We start from the raw sequence: 21,167 nt of genomic DNA on the forward strand, positions 1-21,167 counted from the left end.
TATGGTCTTTAGAGGTGTATAAGAGGAAAATACATTAAACAAGCGTCGACACAGAAAACGAGCAGAGACCACAGAGAGTCAGTGACTTCACGCAACGGGAGAAGAGACTGTGGGCAATGTGAACTGGGTGTCCTGAGTTAAACTTTCAGCTTCTAGATGAATGTCTGAAGTATGCTGGCATATGAAACGGGGGTAAATACATTAGAGGGTAACCTAGGCAACCAGACCCTGGAATGTCCAATACAAATGGCTACAAGGCAACAAGTGAGTCGCTTCCTGTGTAGACATTCCTTATATGGCTGGCATATATTTGTTATACACTACACTTCTATAAGCGTTTGCTTGTGTTTTTTAGCAACTAAAACAGCATTGCAATATGTTTCCTGGTAACAACGGCAGTACATTTAGCTGTTTCATAACCTGCTGAGGTTAACCATGCCACCCACCCAATCTGATACTTGAAAGCTGGCAACCCTGTAAAGTCACGCTACTACCAATTCATACAGAACTGCATATCCGCTTGAAAAGCCAGACAGAGCAGTGCAACTGCACGCACAGTGTTCTGGTTTTATGGAATTCAACTCATTACCTATGCTTGCAAGATCTGACCCCAAAAGAAATACAATACAACCCAAAACAAAAGAGACAAGACTTGAAAAGAATTTATCAGAGCAGGAGACAGCCCCACGGCTCTCATCCTCACAAGCACACTAGCTGTCTGTGGCTATGTGTCATGAAGTAAAACGGGGAAATTTATGGCTGCATGACTCCTTCAGGAAATGCAAACTAAGGCTGAAATCAATCTAGAGATGAGATGGAGAGACACAGACGCGCAGAGAGAGAAAGCCTACCGTTGAGATCACATTAATCACACTGCTTGAACCTATGACAGCTTCTTGGAATTGTAGCTCTCATTTGCACTGATCTCTCCTGGTAGCGTACTGTGCATGAACGGGCCTGTTTTCTGTGCAGCAGTGTAACATTACTGTTCCAAGTGTCTTAATGCCGCAGATAAAAAAGTCTGATGATTGAGCGTCACACACTGAGGTACTCTGTCCACATAAGTGGAAGCAATTTCTGCATTGCAGCGGGTTCCAGTAGTTTCCTATTAGTGTGACTGTGTGAAAGCTCACACACGCCGTCTAAAGAAAGAACCAAAGTGTCAGACAGTGGCACAGCTGTAATTACAAAAGGATTTATTATGGGAGAAGCTGAAAGAGCTGAGAGCTGGGAAGAATGTGTAAAACTCTGATCATACATACTGTTAGTAATTTGGTAAAATCACGCTTAAAGACACGTCCTATAAAAAACTTGAACAGGAGAGGGATGTCTGGAACCATTCCTGGTTTTTTTAAATTAGATATATTTTTTAGTCAGCATGGTGCTCCTTTTACAACAGAAAATCAATGCTGAACACCCCAGTCCCCTACCATTTTTTCCAACCCTAACAGCTTGAAACAAATGAAAACTCAAAACTATAATCTAAGAAAGAAATGCTAACTGCTAGAATTCTGCATTTTGCTTTTGTTCTGCATACAAAAAATATTCATACACCGTTTCTTTTTGCCACCACATCAGGCCAGGCAGCACTCATGTTTGTTTAAACTGCCTCTCTTGTGGTTGTGTTCTAGTTTTCATCCAAGCCTATAAAGAAAAAAGACTGTGTTCTAAGCAAATAAACAGAAGGTGACTTACTGCACCTATCTGTCTGCTATTAGCCTGTCTAATGAAGCATTTACGTATATAAAGCCCTGTTTAAAGACAGATAAGAAATGCATTTGTTTTTCAGGTTATACTTAACATGCTGAGCTAAGAAATTGAAAAACTCTTCTCTATTGTCTTTCTGGTCACTGTCTTCCTCTTCATTGTTACTATCAGTTTACCAAGCATATGGCCATTCATAGTTTACGCTAAATCTAAGTCATTCATCAACAGAAACTACACGCAGCACGTGTGAATAACTGGTTCAGAAAGGTAAAACCTGACAGGTCACATGCTGAAATGATGCAACTATGAAAGATTTACTGTGATGGAAGGAAGCAAACACTGAAAACAAGCAAGAAGCATGGCGAAAGAAAAGGTGGACAACATTCCTCCCATTCCCTGGTTTACGTGATAGTCAAAGAATGCTGTGCTACATTTTCCATCACTCTTTCATGGAGCTACTGTACAAAAATAAAGCCTAGCCTGTGTAATCATTAACCACAGTTTCCCCATTAATTTTAGATAAGCCAAGAAAATGGATATTCCAGGTTTGCATAGAGGGTTTGCATGGCAAATGTGAGGTCCAAGTGTGTCTATCAAAATACCAGCCTGCTTTACTCCTTCAGTATTTATCTGTTTAACAGACGGCGAAACAATGGCACACATTTTGGAGCACAGACAGGCAGATATTAAAACAGCCGAACACAGGTAAGATTATTATAACGGTAAAATGGTATCTCTCAGTTTAAAATACAATTGTGAGCGGCTAGTTAAACATGCCTGAGCTTCCACTGCTCTTCAAACAATGACTTTGTCGGACACCCCTCCCTTCCTATAGACAGACTGACACAATCAAATGTGACCCTCATTCTTTGCTGTCTGGTATGTTAGCCTGTCGATAGGCACTTTTTCTGTAAATCAAAAACTGAATGTTAAATACCTTTTAGAGACGTAATCTCATTCTGGATAGACCTAGGGTTGTTCATTGTCACTGTTAGGCCTCCTTTTGAATGGTGATGATAACAGATACTGGCAATGCTGATGCTGATTCAAGAGCTTGGACTCCTTCCCCTCAAATGACGACAGGACCAATGGTGTCTCTGACTAAATTCCTGTGACTGAAGTCTGAGTAGTACAGAGTCTTTTCTGGCTTACTTTGATCACTTTCCTCTTGCTACTGCAGGTCTGCTGACCGGGACTCTCCTCTGTTTTGGTTCCTGTGACACACCATGTGCATGCACACACACTCATTTACACACACGCACAAACATCCTGTGTGTGCCGGCATCTGTTCGTGCAAAACCCCTCCCTTTGCCCCTCCTTTTCTTCCTCCACCTTCTCTTTTGCCCAAGACTGAGTGAAGAATCTGCCACAAAGACTTTGGTCACAAACCAGCGAATCGTGACACAGAATAGAGTATCTATCAATCAGCCTGCTCCACAAGGTTGACATTAGGAAGTAGTTTGTACAGATGATACAGACAAGAGAGCAGGAGTAGAAGCAAGTGAACGTTTAACATATATATGCGTGTGCATGCCCATGTAGTGACACAGAATCCCAGCACCACCCCCAGATCCCTGTAGTAATTCCCAAGTTTAGCCAGTGCTCACTCAGAGCATCCATAAATACATAAGGGGATAAAACAACTCTTGCTCTAAATCCTAAACAAACTAGCTTTGTACTAATTGCACATGTAGCAGCTGTATGAAAGCAAGGGTTTTTCTGTGAGCGTAATGCTCCAGCAACACACTGTAGCTGGAGTACAAAGGGATATTCTTCTGAAATAGATGGGAAAGTATTTTACAAGTTGTGTAATTTCAGCAGAACAAAGAAACATAAATCTGGAATTTTAAGTCACCAAAAACTACTAAAATTACTGTGACTGTGAGTAAACTTCTTTTTTTTTAATCACCAGGGGGCAGTCAAAAACAGTCACCTTAGAAAATAGTTGTTATTGTTTATTAAGGAACAATTTCCGGAGCTAAAATAAAATGAGACCATTGCAGGAAACGCTAACAGACTGCAGGGGCCACAAAAGGCTGGCTTCAAAGGAGAGTCAATCCCCACCCACTCCCATGTTAAGCTTCACAGCATAAAAAAGATGAAAAAGCATGTTTTAGAGCCTGGTACAAAAAACAACAACAAAAAAAAACAAAACAGTTTTGGCCTCTATCGAAAGTTTTTTTTATACCTTTTATGATCTGGATTAACGCATATCATGGGAATTGGGATTTCTAATAAATCTTTTGTAAAATCGTATTATTTAACCAATAATGGTTAAATGTGTGATATGTTCATGCAAAGTTTCATTTAGATTGTCCAACCCTTTAAGGAGGAGATGAGGTATGTATACATGCAAACCTATATATAGCAATTACTGTAAAGATGGCCATCCAAGAAGTTTGTGAGGGAAATTTTAATATTTTATTTTGTTTCTTAGCCCCAGCCAGCAGACATGTGTGTCCGTGGCACCTTTACAGTTTGTGGATGTAGCTGCTAACTAAGCTAGCTAGCTCCACCCTCTTGTTCAGATATTTCCGGCTCCAAAAAACTGACTTGACAGCAACTAAAACACTGAAGCTCCTAAAACTAATGGGTGAAATTGTGGTAACTACGTCCATCTTTTATACGGTCTTCTGAAAAACTCCTTCTAGGGCAGGGGTCGGCAACCTGCGGCTCCGGAGCCACATGCAGCTCTTTAGTCCTTATTGGTTTGGGAAAATAAATTAGAAGTATTTAGCTGAAATGTATTTTATTTATATTAGTTCTTTTTTAACTTGTACTTCTAAATTGGAAGATTATTGTGATATTGAAATACAAAAAAAATATATATTCTATTATTTTTTCATCGCTCAAAATAAGCGTCACACTCGCGGAAGCCGGTATACCCGCCGTAACGCCATGCATATATCGAGACTTTCAACCCCAGGTAGGCCAATTATGGCACTTCGGATCCACATTATGTCAGCAGCTATTCTCCACCGTGAACTATGTTAAAAACAAACACCGCTCACGCCTCACAGATGACAGCTTACAGTCCTGTGTAAAGATGAAAGTGACTTCGTACAGCTCCGATTTGCAGACGCTGTGCGCAGAGGTTCAGGAGCAGAAGTCCCATTGTAAACATATCACGGCAGACCCAACGATGTTTCCATGAACATGCTTTTCAGCATCTCTTTATTGACCACTTTTCACACACGGTTGCTGTATGGATACAGCCGGCTGTAGCTTTTCAGCTCACAGCCCGACACACACCAACACAACAGCACAGATAGCACAAACGTTAAGGCGGCGAGGCGTGATTGCGGGTGCGCTCAGGTACGTCCGCCTCCCCTGCAGCAGCGCTGCAGGCCACGCCCCGCCACACACATTAACCAGGTAAAATACATATTTAGGCAGAATTTTGTAAATATTTTTTTTCTTTTTAGCAGCATAGTGCTTTTTTTCCAATTATTTTTTAAAAGCCAGGTCAAGGCTCCAAAAGCCCAAAGGCGATATAAGGTTGGCGGCTCACAGCAGTTTTTGTTTGCTACATGGATCATTTTAGTTCCTTTTGTTATATTTCTTTAAGAGTTCAAAATGTGTTAATTACATAAATAAAATGTAATTTTCTCTGTAGCACTTCATGGATTTCATAAGCAACACACCTTAGTTGTTCACACAAAGCATAAAGGTAAAAAACAATGTATACAGTGTTATCTTCATTTTAGATGTCAAAAAGTATTTGCGGCTCCCAGTGTTTTCTTTTGCGTGGAAACCAGGTCCAAATGGCTCTTTGGGTCTTAAAGGTTGCTGACCCCTGATCTAGGGTAAAGACTTTCATTTTCATTCAATTTGCTCTTTCATACCTTAAAGAAAATGTATTTGATTAGCTAAGTACATTAAAACACTAATCTAGTTTGTAAAGTAGGAAAAAACACAGAGCCCTCCCAGTATGACAAGCTAGGCTGGGAAAAAAAATGAACTAGCTGAAGTGCTTTCGAAACTGCCCTATTTATAAAAAACAAATACAAATCCTGGCTACCTTATCCATGTAAACTGAAGTTGTTTGCCCAGCGTGCTAAAGCTTGCACCACAGGAAGGAGAATGATTACTGGATGTGCTATTTCATATCTGCAGGCACTCTAAAAATGCAATAAACCTGTGTTTTCTCCTTCAGTGGGCACAAGCAACAGAGACACAGCACAAGCGAAAAATAACAGCTGCTAGTCTGCCAAATTGAGGAAAACAAAAAGCAAAAGACACTCCCAGTGCTGTGTCCCAAATCAAACATTTACTTCCCCAAACATAATGAACTCACAGTATTAATTACTTCCTAAAATCTGCTGAAAAGCTTTAATATCAGAATGAAACTGATGAGAGACTAACTTGGCTAAGTCACTACATAATCAGTGCCTCATGCGACTAAATCAATAGCCATCCTTAGTCAATAAACCGCACTGACTTCTGTCGTAAGCTTAAACATCAACTACTGATCAAGCCTCACTAAAGAAGCCCTGCCGATACCCAGTAGAACAGGCTGTGGTAAAAGCCACAGGAAATGGATTGGAGTTTACCAAAGAGAAATTAAACAAAATAAATGATGGCAAATCAATCCACCCACTAGTAATCAGTTAGCCTCCATCTCCGCTCAGACAGTGGGTGGCCTTGTTGCAGCGCTATTATTTGATTCAGCTCTTGTATGGCCTCTTGCACATAATAAAGGACGTCTGGAGGAAATGACTGACACATTTTTGGCAGCAGGGGAAATGGGAGTCTTGCTGTTCTTTACTGTCAAGGAGAATTCAATCATCTGTGTATATTCGAGTGTGTGTGTTTTTTCAGAGTGTGTTCAAGAGTGTGCAGCTCTTGGAAGCAGTTGAAGGAGATTTCGGAGTACTTCTAGAGAATTTGTTTCCATACTTGTCTTACAAGAAAAAAGACCCATGCAAGCATGTTTTGTGAATTTACAGAAGGGCACAGCTGAGTGTTTCTTGCGTATAAAGTGTTTGACTGCTTGCTTTGGCTGACATCAGTAGCCCTCTGGATCTGTGCCCATCAACCTCTTTCCACTCCCATCACTTGTGACTATGACATGTTCCCTTAAGAAAAGCCAGGCATTGCAACTAAAGGATGTTTACAAGGACCTTTAAACAGAAGACCCTACAGATACTTCTAGGTATACATACTAATACACTAATCAGCTTTCCACCTATTCGTCTTTTTTCCTAACCACTTATACAACATGTTTGTAGGTGGGCTAGAATATATTCCAGCTGACACAATGAAAGGTGCAGTAGATGCTTGATGGGATACTGAGAAAGACCAGGGAAACTCCACACAGAAAGGCACAGTATATGCTTTGCTATACTTCTGTCAATGAGATTAACAGGGTTTTTTTGTTGTTGTTTTTTTTTTACATTTGGTGACTGACTGCAAGTAGTTGCTGTGATCAACTGGTCAGCAGGAGGTCAAATGTGCAATACCTCCAACTTCCGAGGCACGAGAAGGTGATTGCACTGGTCACCTGGCTGGAGGTCCAGCTCAGAGTCACTGCAATTATCCACAGAGACGTTTGCAGTCTAATTTATAAACAGAAAACAGTCAATACGTCCTAGTCAGACTGAGTCAGGCTGCACTGATGAGCAGTGTTGGTCAAGTTACTTGAAAAAAGTAATCAGTAACTAATTACTGATTACTTCCCCAAAAAAGTAATCCTGTTACTTTACTGATTACTTATTTTCAAAAGTAATTAATTACTTAGTTACTTAGTTACTTTTTAAAAACACGATTTACAACCTGAATAGGTAATAAAGCGATAGATCTTTCAGCCCAATTCTACTTTTTCTACATAATCCATCATACAAAATGTAATCAAATGGAAAAGTCTCTTTTTAAAACTTGTTTTAGTCTTTTAACTTTATGCATCAAGCAAAAGTTTAATTATATGCAACATTCTCTGACTGGAAGAAATCTGTTTAACATTTAAACCTATTTTCTGCACATTCCAGCACATAAAATATTTTTTTTGTGTGTTTACACTCACTCTTTCAAATAGATGCAAGTAAAACACAACAGAAAATAAATAAAGTCAAAGACTAGCTGTCCTGTTGCTCTATTTTCACCTGTAAAGCAGGACCAGGGTAGGCGGAGGTTTACCCTGGTGCAGGTGTGCCGCAGCGGTCAGTGGAAGACTCCGCGAGTTTCTCTGTGAATTTCCCATTACGTCGTAGCGCACTCCCGGTGCTAGCTTGGAAGTTTAGGCGTTTTTTGTCGCTGTAAAAAAAGTTTTCTTCCCAGGCACAACAGACGCTAATGTTTTTGTCACTTTTTATGGAATCAAACTTAAAGTAAGGTCAGTACTTCCACGCTTTAAACGCTGCACGCTCATACTCTCTCCCGCACTCGATATATTATCCATTGTTGATCTGCACACAGCTGTTGTCACTGTCATGAGACATTCTCGCAAAAAAATCACGGTTTTAGTAACGCAGTAACGCAGCGTTCCTACGGGAAAGTAACGGTAATCTAATTACCGTTTTTTCAATAGTAATCCCTTACTTTACTCGTTACTTGAAAAAAGTAATCGGATTACAGTAACGCGTTACTGCCCATCTCTGCTGATGAGCACGACCCAGCTCATCAGTGCAGCCTGTTTTTGCACTAGTTGCAATAGGCAACCATGTCAAAGTTAATATGGATTAAATTAATCCACAGCTGCACTCAAATAAGCTGCGAAAGAGTTATTTGTTACAGTTATGAAACCTTTAGTTTTTAAAACAAGTAACATTAAAGTTAAACATAAATATTGCACACATTGTGACAATACGAAAGAAAGGAAGATACTCTAAAACAGGGGTGCCCAATCCCAGTCCTCGAGAGCTACCGTCCTGCAGCTTTTAGATGCATCCCTACTCCAACACAGCTGAATCAAATAGTTTGATTACCTCTTCAGCATGCCATCAAGTTTGGCAAAGGCCTGATAACAAGCCATTCATTTGATTCAGGTTTGTTGGAACAAGGATGCATCTAAAAGCTGCAGGACGGTAGCTCTCGAGGACTGGGATTGGGCACCCCTGCTCTAAGAGTACACCTTTCAACAGAGGTAACACACTTTTTCACAGCTGTAAAGAAGGTGATTGGTATTCACACCAACATTTTATAGGTTCTTCCTCCAATAAGTTTCATAATACTCGGCTTCATAGTTTTGGCAAACTCTTGGTGACAGACACAACATCAGGATAGTTAGCTTAGTACAAGTAGGACCAAAAACAAAGGACGCGCTAGCTAGAATAAAAATATGTTGTGTTTCTAGACAGATGAGAATACATGAAGTTCTTTTCTTAGTTTGAAACCTCACCATCACTGTGAAGATGTCAGATCCACATCTAATCAAAGTAAGCTAACTACTAGCAGTAGCTGCACATTTGTCCTAAAATTCTAAGAGAAATCATATTTCTTAGACTAATGTCTACACCTCCACGCCATGCTGCCTGCATTTAAGCTTAGCTACAATATTTTAAGTCAGAACACAATCTTGGTTAAGTTCAGAAAATAAACCAGAAAATGAGCAAAAAGTGTTTGTGTGTTACCAGTATGATTAAAAATGAGCCAGAGGTTTGTGGTCAAGTTGAAGATTTTGTTATATTAAATCTAGAAAACGTTGTCTAAGGTTGTTGTCTAAGGAATACCTGCTTTGGACTTTAACTAAATACAATACATAAAAACATAAAACACATACTGTTCAGAGGTTCAAGCATCTTAAAATCCTTCTTTAGCATTTAGTTCCTGGCATTTGGATCAGTGTAGTTTCCTATGTTATATTTTCAAATATTTTAGAGAAATGTAAAAAAAAGAAAAAAGGCCTGCAGCTGCTCACGGGGTTACATACTAGAACAAATACAGGCTACAATGTCAAACGCACACTCTTCAGCTTTTCAAGGTTATACAGGGATGAATCTCTCAGCCCCCAGCAGCGTTTCATAACTCGTTTCGAAAAGGAATGAGAGTTATGAGGAGCAGGGCTTTTGTAATGTCCAGGCAGAGCTCCTGTTCAGTTTGTGCTGCTCTGGCTTTAGAAGTATCCTGCCAAGCTACATGAGCATTTATTAGCCACAGGGCAGCCTGTAAATTGCTAAGATTTATTCGTCAAGGCCTGGTAAGGGAAATTTCTCTTGACCTTTCACTAATAGTCACAGTCACTTGTTGGCTTTATTTGTCCATCTGTGATGAGTTTATCATTGCAATGCATGCCTTCCAGATTACTTCTGCTGCCTTTAAACCTTTCCTTTTTCAGAAGAGCTGGAGACAACGATTTAAAGAACTACTTAAGACTACAGTAATAGTAATACAATACAGTCGCTTTTAAATAGCTTTTGGTCAAGTAACTGCTGACACTGAGACTGGTCAAACAATAAATCATATCGCATCACACAGACACACACCATTGTGGTCATAAAAAGTTGTGTAAAGCTGCCTTCAAATGGATTTTGTGATAGATGTCATGGAAGGTAAGTCGTTGGTGCTACGTTGGATCACCTCTGCTGCTGGACCAGGCATCGCACGACATATTTGTCTCAAACTACAACTACAGCCAAAGTTACTTTCGCACAGATGATGCTGTAAGACAAACAACTCTGGCCCCAAAGTCACATAAATGATAGGGTATTATCTACCTTTATATATACTGAAATTCCTTGTGTGCTCTATTAGGAAGGGCAATCTGCCAAATCAAAGGTTCTTGTAAATAAGGGAACAGCCAAAAGAAGCTTTCAGGACTGAAATGTTCATTTTTATGTTCTGTCCTTTGAAAAATTAACTTCAATGGCTTCTGCTATTTCTGAAAACATTCATAACACTGAGCTTTCAAAATATTTTCATTTCTGAGGTCATAAAAGTTCTCATGAAGATGATAAAGATGATCCTGTCCAAAGACCTCATAAATATTACTTTTTTCTGCCATGGCATTTCTGCTATACATTTAATGTTTTCAGTATCCTGAAAATCTCCTATAGACCAAAGTCACTCTGAATGATCACTAATGGAAAATATTTCCTCTGAACCAATAGGATTAGATTTGATTGTGCTACATAAATGTTTACTATAGGTAAAGACTTTTGTGCTTGCTCCATGAGCAATAAGCTACAAAAACACAACAGACAGCTTTGCCTCCCCTTTAGTGATGCAGTTGAAATTTCATTGCCTCTCTGGGTAAGCAAACACCTGTTTCTCAACAACAAAATTAGGTGCAACTGTGTGGCTACTAGGGCTGCCACAAACGATTATTTTGATAGTCGACTAGTCACCGATTAATTTTGCGATTAGTCGACTAATCAGATCATCATCCATTGGACGTAAAACGTACAGCTTATTGCACCAGCAGCATCTGCTCTTATATAACTATCATTAGCTTACAGCTTTAAGTGTTTAAGGTATGTGCTAACTAAAAATAAAGACAAGATGATAGTTTGTTAAATTTTAATGAAATTTGCAGATTGTTTCGGTGAAGTTTAATAAACTCCTTGCCATCTAAAATATAACAGGACACCGGAGTATATTCTCCAGCATCTCACACTTCTGATAATCAGCTGTCTGCTTGACGTTTATTCAGCTCTGTAAAAACTATAACTTTAATCTCAGCCAAACCGATTTACTCAGGAACAAATAAAATATTAAAAAAGCCAAACAATAACATTTTTAAGTTATCTAAGTGACTTATATATCATGTTTAACCTGAGTAGCGAAAGACGGCGGTGGGTCAGAAAACGATTTGCCGGGAGTCCGGTGTTCTCACGGCTCTAGTGAGCATTGCCACCGGCTAACTATCGAGCTAGTGGGTAACAGACGTCTCCGAAAACGTCGGAGCGCTTTTGAAAATATGTGGTGTCTTGATAAACTGAGCAGATATTTGAGGTTTACACAGCTACATTCTCGCCTGAAAATATGTTAAACGTTTATTTTGTGACCCAGAAAGAATAATAACAGTAATATTAAAACTAACTAGCTGCCGCCATTGCTGGAAACTGAGCTGGGCTGCCCTATGAATTCTGGGACAGAGCTTCTTCTTCTTCGGGATTTAACGGCAGCTGGCATCCCTGTACATGCAGTGCTGCCATCTTCTGTTTCAGTCCGTTATTACACTCTTAAATCCTACTACTTATTCCTGCGTCTTTTGGGATCTTACAAAGCTTCAAACGACGCGTCGACTATTAAATCAGTCGTCGACGATTTTGATAGTCGACGTAATCGTGACTAGTCGACTACTCGTGGCAGCCCTAGTGGCTACAAAGCAGCACGTGGACAGCTGTTTTTCAGTGATACCACTTTGATAGTTTGTTTATTTCCTATGTGGCCTCTTATTGTTCCATACAACTTTCCCAACCACAATTTTTGATACTTTCACCCTTTGAGTGTTTCAAAGTCCCGCTGGCTCTCAGCTCTGCTGCTCCACCGACATCAGACCGGTAGCCCTGCTGTGGACAATCCAGACAAAACATTCCTACTGTCTGAGGTCACCCAGCCACTCAGACCTCCGGCCCAATGTACCAGCTTAGAGCACAAGGCAGCAGTCAGCAGGAGACCGGGCTCCCCATCAAGAGAGATCGTCCGCGTGTTAGTTGTGATAAAATAGTTAAGCCAATGGACTGAACCTGACAAAACACAGCCTGTCAACCGTGCCAGTGTGATCTCAGCAGATTTTGTTTTCCATAGTTTATCACAAGTTTGCTGTTATTTTAATTTGATTAAAAACCATCTCATCATTATTTTTTGTGATTTCACAGGCTATGTATATAACGCAGATAAATGCATAAACGGGAGGCTTTCTTTTTATCATTAATGTTGACAGGCAAACAGCAAGCAGCCTGCAAATGTCTTCAGGGAGGGTGATTTTTCCTACCATACTGCTACACACAAGACTCCTGAGGAATTCTAAGAATTGAGACAACACGACCTTAAAAACAAGGCAGCTAAAGACCAGAGATCAGCTCTCGTGTCAACCTTCGGCTGCAGCAGGTGGCTCCCTTTATAAATTTCTACCTCCTTGAGATTTGGAAATATGATTCATGGAGAGGCGAGCACAAGAACATTATCTCCGAGTCACATTCTATTTACAGAAAGGAGGAAAAGAGGGAGTCATTTAAATGAAAAAGTATAAGTGGTTGACATGGAGCAAAATGGGTCCCCAAAGGTCCCCCCCTGCCCCCCCACTCCACCCCACCCACGCTCTGACTCACTGGCTTCCACTGAGATTCACTATGCTGGAACTGGACTAAGTAGCGTCACTGGAGCGATGCAGTCATTTTAACTTTGTTTAAACGAACCCATCAGCTATTTAGACAGAAGACATTAATCCAAAGCCTGGAATCCACACACTGATCTCCACTCTGGAATACAATCTAAATCTCCGCTATTTCAGCTACTGTTCCTGATGTCAACCCAAAGCTTTTTTTTAAAATCCTTGGGGATTTCCTTAAAAGTCCATTTGTCAGCTTTTTTGATCATCAGGTCTGTTGTTATGAGAACAATGATCCACCAGGGGCTGTGCTCACTCTGTAAAGCCATGATGCAGTCAGCCAACATAAGCAGAGAAGCAACAGTGGGGGAAACAATATCTAGCTCTAGGATATTAATACTGTGACACATATGTTTCTCTCCAAACAATGTGAGTATAAATTGGCTCATGCATCATGTCGGTGAATTGGCAGAAACAGCCTTTTTAAAGGCCAGAAATTAAAACCAGAGGCCTGCTGCAACAACAGGTCTCACCTTACACGCCGCTTCATCTAAACAAATTGCTGCCAAGCGTGAACCCAACCACGACTGATCGATGCCAAGTGAGAGGAGAGAGAATCCAATCCTCCTCTCCCCTTACCCTCTACTTTATCTGCCTCTTAATTTCTGCTTGTGAAAACTGATTTGTCTTTCAGCACTTTGTCTCTCTCCTTCCTGTCCTGCTGCTCTCCCACACTCTCGGAGTGCCTCATCATCTTTTTCTGTCTTCACCACACATGACAGGGAGTTTCTGCTTGAGGCGTCTCTCTGGCTACTGCCCGTAATGCTCCTCTCCCAGGATGGATGGTGGGACTTTCGCCGCATGTCTGACAGATTTAAATCGATTCGTCCAGAGCTGCTTTCAGCTCTCCTAAAACTGACACCAGTGAGTCTGTCTCTATTCCATGACCGATGCCAGCAGCCCACTGCCTCCTACTGGAAGCCACAGAGAATCCTTGTAGTTTGGGCCACTAACAACCTTTTACCATGACCATTACTTAGCAGATCTCATGACCAGAGAAAAAAGTAGTGCTTCTGACTGTTTCTTGGCTATGTTTCACATGTTAATTCAGTTTCCTTAAACTTGATTTATGTGTCCTTCAGTGCTGTTTGGTAATACAGGACACTTGTTCTGATTGCATGTGAAGTGCACTTCCTGTTGAAAACACCCTTATATGTCAGTTGTTTTTCCCCCCCCTCTATGAAATTCAGGTTATCACAAATTATTAAATGTAATACTGTAAAGTTCAAAATCAGTTGAAATTAATCAGATGTATCAGTTGAAAGTAGAATTAAAATGCTGCAATTTTAACTGTACCACGAATTTAAGCACATTATATGCAGTATGTCAGTTGGCTATGTTAATGTGCTCTCACATCTCTCCTGGCCTTCAGCTGTGAATTCATGGTATGATGGTAAAGGCCAAACATAAATAATGTAAGCAGGAGGTCATGGAATCGGCTGTAGTCCTTCTTTTAACAATGTCAACAGCTGTAACAACTTAACTAAGGCTAAATTATTGCGCACAGAGCTCATTCCAAATGCACTTTCCAAACATTTCAAACGCAGCCCTCACCAGGCTCGAAATTGCCCTGGAGCAACTGGAGCGTCTAAGCCGTGTCAAAGTGTAGCTACAGCCCTACAGGAAGGCCAGAATTGGCAGTAATTTGAACTTTCAGATAAGAAAACAAACAACAGGCAGTTTTTTTCCAGGGTTGCTGTTGACCTGTGGTTCCTGGGAGGGCAGAAACGCCCCTCAGAGAGCCAGCGGGCAGGAGACACACAAAAGCATGAGAGGCCGTGTTTAGTTTTACAGCAGTCTATCATCTGAGAAGCATCTTTATCTATGAAGCAAGTCGTGCCTTTTACGTAAGTCCAGTCTGTGTAGCTCCTTTTTCAGTGAAACGGAGGAGTCGAGTTTGCCATTTAGGGTAGTTTTTTTGCATATTCTGTCAAAGCCTCACAGAATCTGACTGTGGAAGGCTAACAAGCTTCACTCCTCCATCTTTGGTGTCTTCGACCAGGAGGAGATTAAGTCAGCCGCTAACAGAGGAAAATGCAACGAGTTACTCGTTGTGGTATGCTTGCAGTCCCAGAGGGAGAGCGTGTGCATGTGGAAAGATCAGTGAGAAACCTAATGTGCAATGACAGTGTGTGCACACGTGGGACACATTCCCCCCACTGTCAGCTGTGTGGGGTGACCTGCCGTGACATTCCTGGCTTGTGTTGGTGACTGTCACACAATCCAGCTCCAGTTGCTCTGAATACCACTGACCAGCAATAAACTTTGAGTGTCAGGAAATGATGGAAAGTTATACACGTTCACAAATGATTGCTCACGAGCATCATTACTTGGTAATATGAATTAACAGGTATCAGATCATGTGCTAAGGACTATTTTTATTATTACTCACTTGGAACATAATAAGCCTGAAGTCTGCTTGGCAAAAAAAGGAGTTTTTTCCACTTGCTCAGAAAAAATCTGGACAGAGTTCAATGTGAACGTAATTGCTCCGGGCTATCAAAAAGTTCTTGTCTTCCCTCAACAGAGTGCTCCTTCACGCTGGACACAGAGATTTCTGTTAACTCCAGCCACGGTGAAACAGATGGGACTTTGGTTTCTGTGTATGCTCTCAGCTTTCAGTTCTGTTTTTTCTCTGCTTTCTTTCAGCCTACGTTTGCAGTAACAAGGTGGATTCAGGGCCTGAAGTGAAATATGTAACTGTGCTCTGAATCGTAACATCCAAAATGAAGACACATAACAGAACTAGCAACAAGGTCAAAGTGAATGCTTAAAGAAAGGGAAAAATGTTGCTAAAACACTTGTGTTTGAGAGCAATCTGTCACTTAAAATGCACAATTATGCAAAAAAAATCCAGTTTCATTCTTTCTTTTTTCCAGAGGAGAAGGCTGGGAAATGAGGGGGAGGGATGGTTCTCCCTGTTCTCTCTGGAAGTGGAGGCCCTGCTTTTAAAGCCATTTTTCCATCTACACTATGTGTACAATATGGTGTAGCCACGCTATGCTTGCACAACACTGTGTCAGGTAAGCTGCAGCACAGTGCTCCAGGATGTTTTGTTCTCCTCATTAAGTTTTTCACAGCTCATTGGAGCCTTGAAGCTACAGTCCCAAACTAATACTGGACTTAATAAAGCCTCACAGCCCTGCCGTCCATTATAAAGCAGCAGAGACAAAGTCTCTTTGTGTCAGACACAACCCAGGTGTTAGAACGTTATTATTTTCCACACAAACGTGTTTTCCACACTGACTTTTCCCTCTCAAGCCGCAAAACCATGTGTTTCAAAGTCCTTGTAAAACTCATGGAGAAGCTATAAATGCTTAAATACCACAGGACTCCTTATTTGTTTAAAAAGAGAAGCAGTAAAGCCGTCCAACCCTGGTAAGCTGTGAGCTGAAAGGTCTGGAGCTCCAGTATATGAGAAGACAGAGTGAGCTGACATTTGCCACTCAATCTGCTGTTTAAGCAGATCTCACGTCGTCTAAAAGCAAACAAGATGTCAGATTAAATAGGATCATCAGGACAGTTAAAAGCCACAATCATCCGTCTACTGAACTGCTGCGTAGCACTGAGCACATCCACATCTGTCTGACTCAGCATGTCAGACATTCAAAGAGGAGAATGACTTTGAAAGGTGGAATCTAACTGAGTTTTGACCAAATGCATGTAACACATTTATCCAGAGGCATCATTTTAACTTTTGAAGCTAAAGGTCGTCCAAAGTCTCATTTGGAGCGTCAGGTTTAGCACTATTGCTGCTGCCATTTGAATTTTAGACAAGAAGTGACCATATTTGGATGAGATGGTAGCAAGGTGCAGTCACAGTAAGAAACAGCTCCGTGAAACTGACAGAAGAGGTTACAATTAGGGAGTTTAAGTCAATTTCAAAGGATTAAGAATATAGTGTTAATGAAGTTTCACTCTAATTTGGATGCTGTGTTTTTTCCCTTGTCTTTGCTGCCAGGTCACTCTTAACAAAGAGATTTTACCTGGATAGAATAAAGTGTCAGAGTAATAAAATATTACAGTTTCACACACTAAAACTGAATCACTGACATCTTGGCTGGGTTGTTAGTACAATTAACCACAAAACTAACTAGCATCCTAGCTGCCACCCACCTGTTGTTCAAAGAATTCCACTAATGCATAACTTTTATGGATTGGTAATTTACTAACATATAGTGCTTTTCTACTCTAACTGGGCACTGAAAATGTATCTTCCTAAGTTTCTCATTAACCCAATCTCACACACGCAATCATACAGCGCTGTTACTCCAGTCAGGGTTCAGTATCTTGTCCAAGGATATCGAACCCTGAGTGTATCGGATGTTGACTCACCGACCTTCTGATCAACAGGTTACCTTCTGTACCACGTGAACCTCAATCCGACCCACAAGAAAGATCTGTGTGGCCTAGTTAGTCCTATTTAGAAGCTTGAAGTTTGAAGGTCACCGTAATTCTGTTTAAGCAAGAAGTCATCATATTTGGATGAAATAGTAAAGTTTATATTCATAAATTATATATATATATATATATATATATATATATATATATATATATATATATATATATATATATATATATATTTATTATTTAAATACAGTTGCCAAGAAGACAATAAAAAACTATAGAAACCCAAACCATTTTTTGCACCACACCGTAAACATGCACTGTAGAGAGGTGGAGAGACACTAAATGTATTAATGGTTGTAGAGCCTTGAATGATTAGGATGTCAAAAAAAAATTCCAGTTTACTGCAATTTTTGACTTCATTTTATAGCTTTAGCCATCATTTTCTTGTGAATTAATACTACACAGTGAAAAGAAATCACAAGTCATGAGTGCAACTGGAGAACAAGCAAAAGAAAATTAGCATATCATGCACCTGCAGCTGAAGCCAAGGGTAGACCAGTCTGTCAGAATGCTGACACTTTCAAGGTCCCAAAAACTTTAACAAATGCAACATTTCAAGGCTACACGGTCACTGGCCTTGCCAGACATTCCCCTCTTCTTTCCCAAGTAATAAAAGTTAAATGATTAGATAGTGTGCAAACAAGGTTACAATTTACCCTGATTACCGAAACCAGTTAATTTCAAGGTAAAACCCAAATTAATAGACAGAAACTCTCTGTATCTCTCTTACAGTTCAAGTGTAGCCAATCCAGAGGTTTGTGTAAATACTCTGTGGTTCCCTACAATTTGTAGAGTCTACCTTACAATGTAAAGTGCCTTGAGGCGATAGTTGTTGTGATTTGGCGCTGTATAATTGAACTGAATTCATGTTTCTTAAACATCTTATTTATTTTTCAGACTGTGAGTGGAGCTTTAATATTACTCACAGAAGTGACTGCCAAACCCACAAAAATTCAACCAAGAGTTCATGAAGGCTGACATCATTCTAAATGATTTTCTACAAAGAAAAACACCCATCCCATTCAGCATACATAAACACATCAAATGACATTGTATCGCTGTAAATATTAGCATCCAATCGCACTCCCTGCCTCCTGTAAACATACTTTCTTTTAAATGTTCTCCTTTCTGTCTCTCTATGTACTGCTCTCATTACTTCACACACACACAGACAGGCAAAAAACACAAGAGATTCAGGCATAAAAGAACAGCAGCTTCTGTTCTGGAAAACTGTTGACTATTTGACAGGAAGGTCGACAGACTGGGGAAACATCCCTCTGAAGCTTCTCACTCTCTCCCTTAAAAGGCCCTAAAGGGATCCCAGCAGAGTTTTACTTATCAAGCCCTGCCCCAAAGTAACCTCTCAATTGAGTTGTGTGTCACTGCTGATCTATCCCAAGCAACAGGAAGCTGACACACACGAAAAATATAATAACTAAAAAAAGAAAAGTAAAAACCCACCCAAATGTAGCAATTCTCACAGCAGCGTAGCTAAAGGGCCTTTGTGACCCTCATGCTAAACAATGTCACGCCCTGCATCGGTTGAGTGTGGTGCTATTTGATGGAAATACAGTAACAGTAAAGTTCCATGACCTAGATTTTTCCTTTTGGTTTCATTGGTGGATAATTGGCAACTGAAAGCACTAAAAGGGCTCCATTTGGCTACACTGATATTAGAGGAAAGCCCTAAAATGTCATACATTTGTAAACAGACGCACATAAAAAAAAGCCAGATCCACAGATTTTATACCAACGGTCTATTTTCCACAAGCACTTCACCTGGCACCGACATCTGCGTATGGCTGACTTCAAAAAGAATTCGGCATTTTCTGTTTGTAGAAGTGGTAGCCAGAGTAGTTTCCAGTGAAAAGACAGCCAACTGCATCAAGAGAAGGAAAATAAATTGCCCACATTTGATGTTACCGCTAGCCCAGAATACCATATAACTGATGTCATAATTATTTAAGATTCTAAAAGTTGTCTCATGTGTGGCAGAAGGTAGGTTAAATCATGTGAGACAGCATTCTAACTTTGGGAACTGCAAAGTTGTGCCTTTCTGGGTGAATGAATGAGTAAATGAATCCATCTGTCACTTTGATGCTAGAATACCTAAATTTCCCCAGTGAGGGAAAATAAAGGATATTTCTATTCAATTCTGTTCTAGAATGAATGAATGACTCAAAAACTGATACTGAACAAAGTTTTCATAAAGCTAGTTCAAAATGATCAACGAAATATGGACAATGACAATGACAGTGCTCGATAAAAGATGTAGCCATGGAGATGTCTTCACAAGGCTAGCGCAAGGAGCATATTGACTTTTTGGCATTTTAACTGTTGCCATGATGGACACTGGACGTGAACATATTGATATGACAGAGTATTGCTTGGGGAGTTGCCGTCAACCCAACCTAGCATTTGCTAGCTAGCTTAGTTTCTGTACCAGTCTTTAAACATGCTTTTGAAGCAGCCTCAAGTGGCCATTCAAAGAAGTACTTTTGCTTAGTTTTTGCCCTAGAGGTTCCTGCTTGAGTTACTCTTTGTGTTTAGTGCTAATTATTAAATGTCAATTCACTATTTCAGTAACTTAAAACAAACACTGTTGGTAGATTAGCATGCTAACAGCTATGCTTCATTCATTTATTTTAAGTTAAACTTTTTTTTTTTACTTGTTTAGGATTTTTAAATGTCCTTTTATATCCTTTAAATATATAGTATAGTACTTTTTGCATAGTAGTTTTAATTGCAATGCTTGCACAGCCAAACAAATTACAAAATAATCTCTCTACCCTTTCCAAAACATCCAACGTGACCTGAACTCGTAATTAGTACAGTCTCACAGAGCAGCTGGCGTGGCTGTAGACTAAGTGCAGAGATAATACCTGGCAGTTGAAGGAGATGCAAATCCTCCATAAATGAAACAGAGATATCAGTATCTACTCTTGTGCAAATTTCAGAGCCAACAGCTGAAAACTGAGAAAATTAAGCTAAAGTGAAGACGTGGCGAGTCTCATTCTGCCCCGTTTTGTCCATTTTGTTTCAAATCAGGGCTGTAATGAAAAGAATTCTAGGAAAATCAATGACTGGGACTCAATGGTGAACCAATGTTAAGCAAAAAGGTGTGTAACCATAGCACAGGTTGACTAAATGTTGCACAGCATTAATATATATATATAGATATATATATACAAGCTGAGAAAATGTTACGGAAACCGTCATTTAAAACTTTTGAGATCTGACAAGTTATTAGTGAGTGTGTGCTAGATAAGAATGACTAACACATACTCAGTGGCTTTAAACAGACATACACTTAACACATACACTCACACACCAATTTGTCATTTGGTTTTTTAAAGACTTCATTCATCACAAATGTGTATGTGACAAACCACTTCCCAAACTGCTTCTCACGTCACGCATACTGGAAATAGAATTTGCTGCAGTCATTCATAAAGACATATGCTGCATGTCTGCACTGTAAAGTCATCTCCATGATATGTATGGCAAAATTAAAGTACTACTTAATAATTCACAACTGTTTGATGCTTTTCAGCCAAAGAGAAACTGCAATTTAAATTACCCATAGCAACTAATCAAGCTGGCCAAAAATAACAGTTTAATTGGTTGACTGAACATTGCCACGGTTATATTTAGGGTTTATTTTAAGCCCTGCAGGGCATAGGACAGGGCCTTCTAGGACACCCACTGGGGCAAAAATGCATGCCAGCCATGGCTGCGCACCCTCAGAAGTCCACCCAACTTGCACAGGGCAATCCCCCAC

The 21,167-nt window shown here is 40.1% G+C and overlaps 1 protein-coding gene across 3 annotated transcripts in view; it reads right to left on the reverse strand.

The window, feature by feature from the left end:
• The window catches only part of plecb (plectin b), a 124,069-nt gene that overhangs the window by 85,447 nt on the left and 17,455 nt on the right, over positions 1–21,167 (reverse strand). The window contains exon 1 of one of the 3 annotated variants that reach the window (XM_084945113.1): positions 2,645–2,965. The exons of the other annotated variants lie outside the window; for them this stretch is intronic. Coding sequence (XP_084801239.1) covers positions 2,645–2,690 — 46 coding nt within the window. The 5' untranslated portion in view covers positions 2,691–2,965. Of the gene's footprint in view, positions 1–2,644; positions 2,966–21,167 lie in introns of those variants that run through there. 3 annotated transcript variants of the gene reach the window in all.

Source organism: Perissodus microlepis, chromosome 11 (genome assembly GCF_051167445.1).
Source record: "Perissodus microlepis isolate ML-2025 ecotype Zambia chromosome 11, ASM5116744v1, whole genome shotgun sequence".
NCBI lineage: Eukaryota > Metazoa > Chordata > Actinopteri > Cichliformes > Cichlidae > Perissodus > Perissodus microlepis.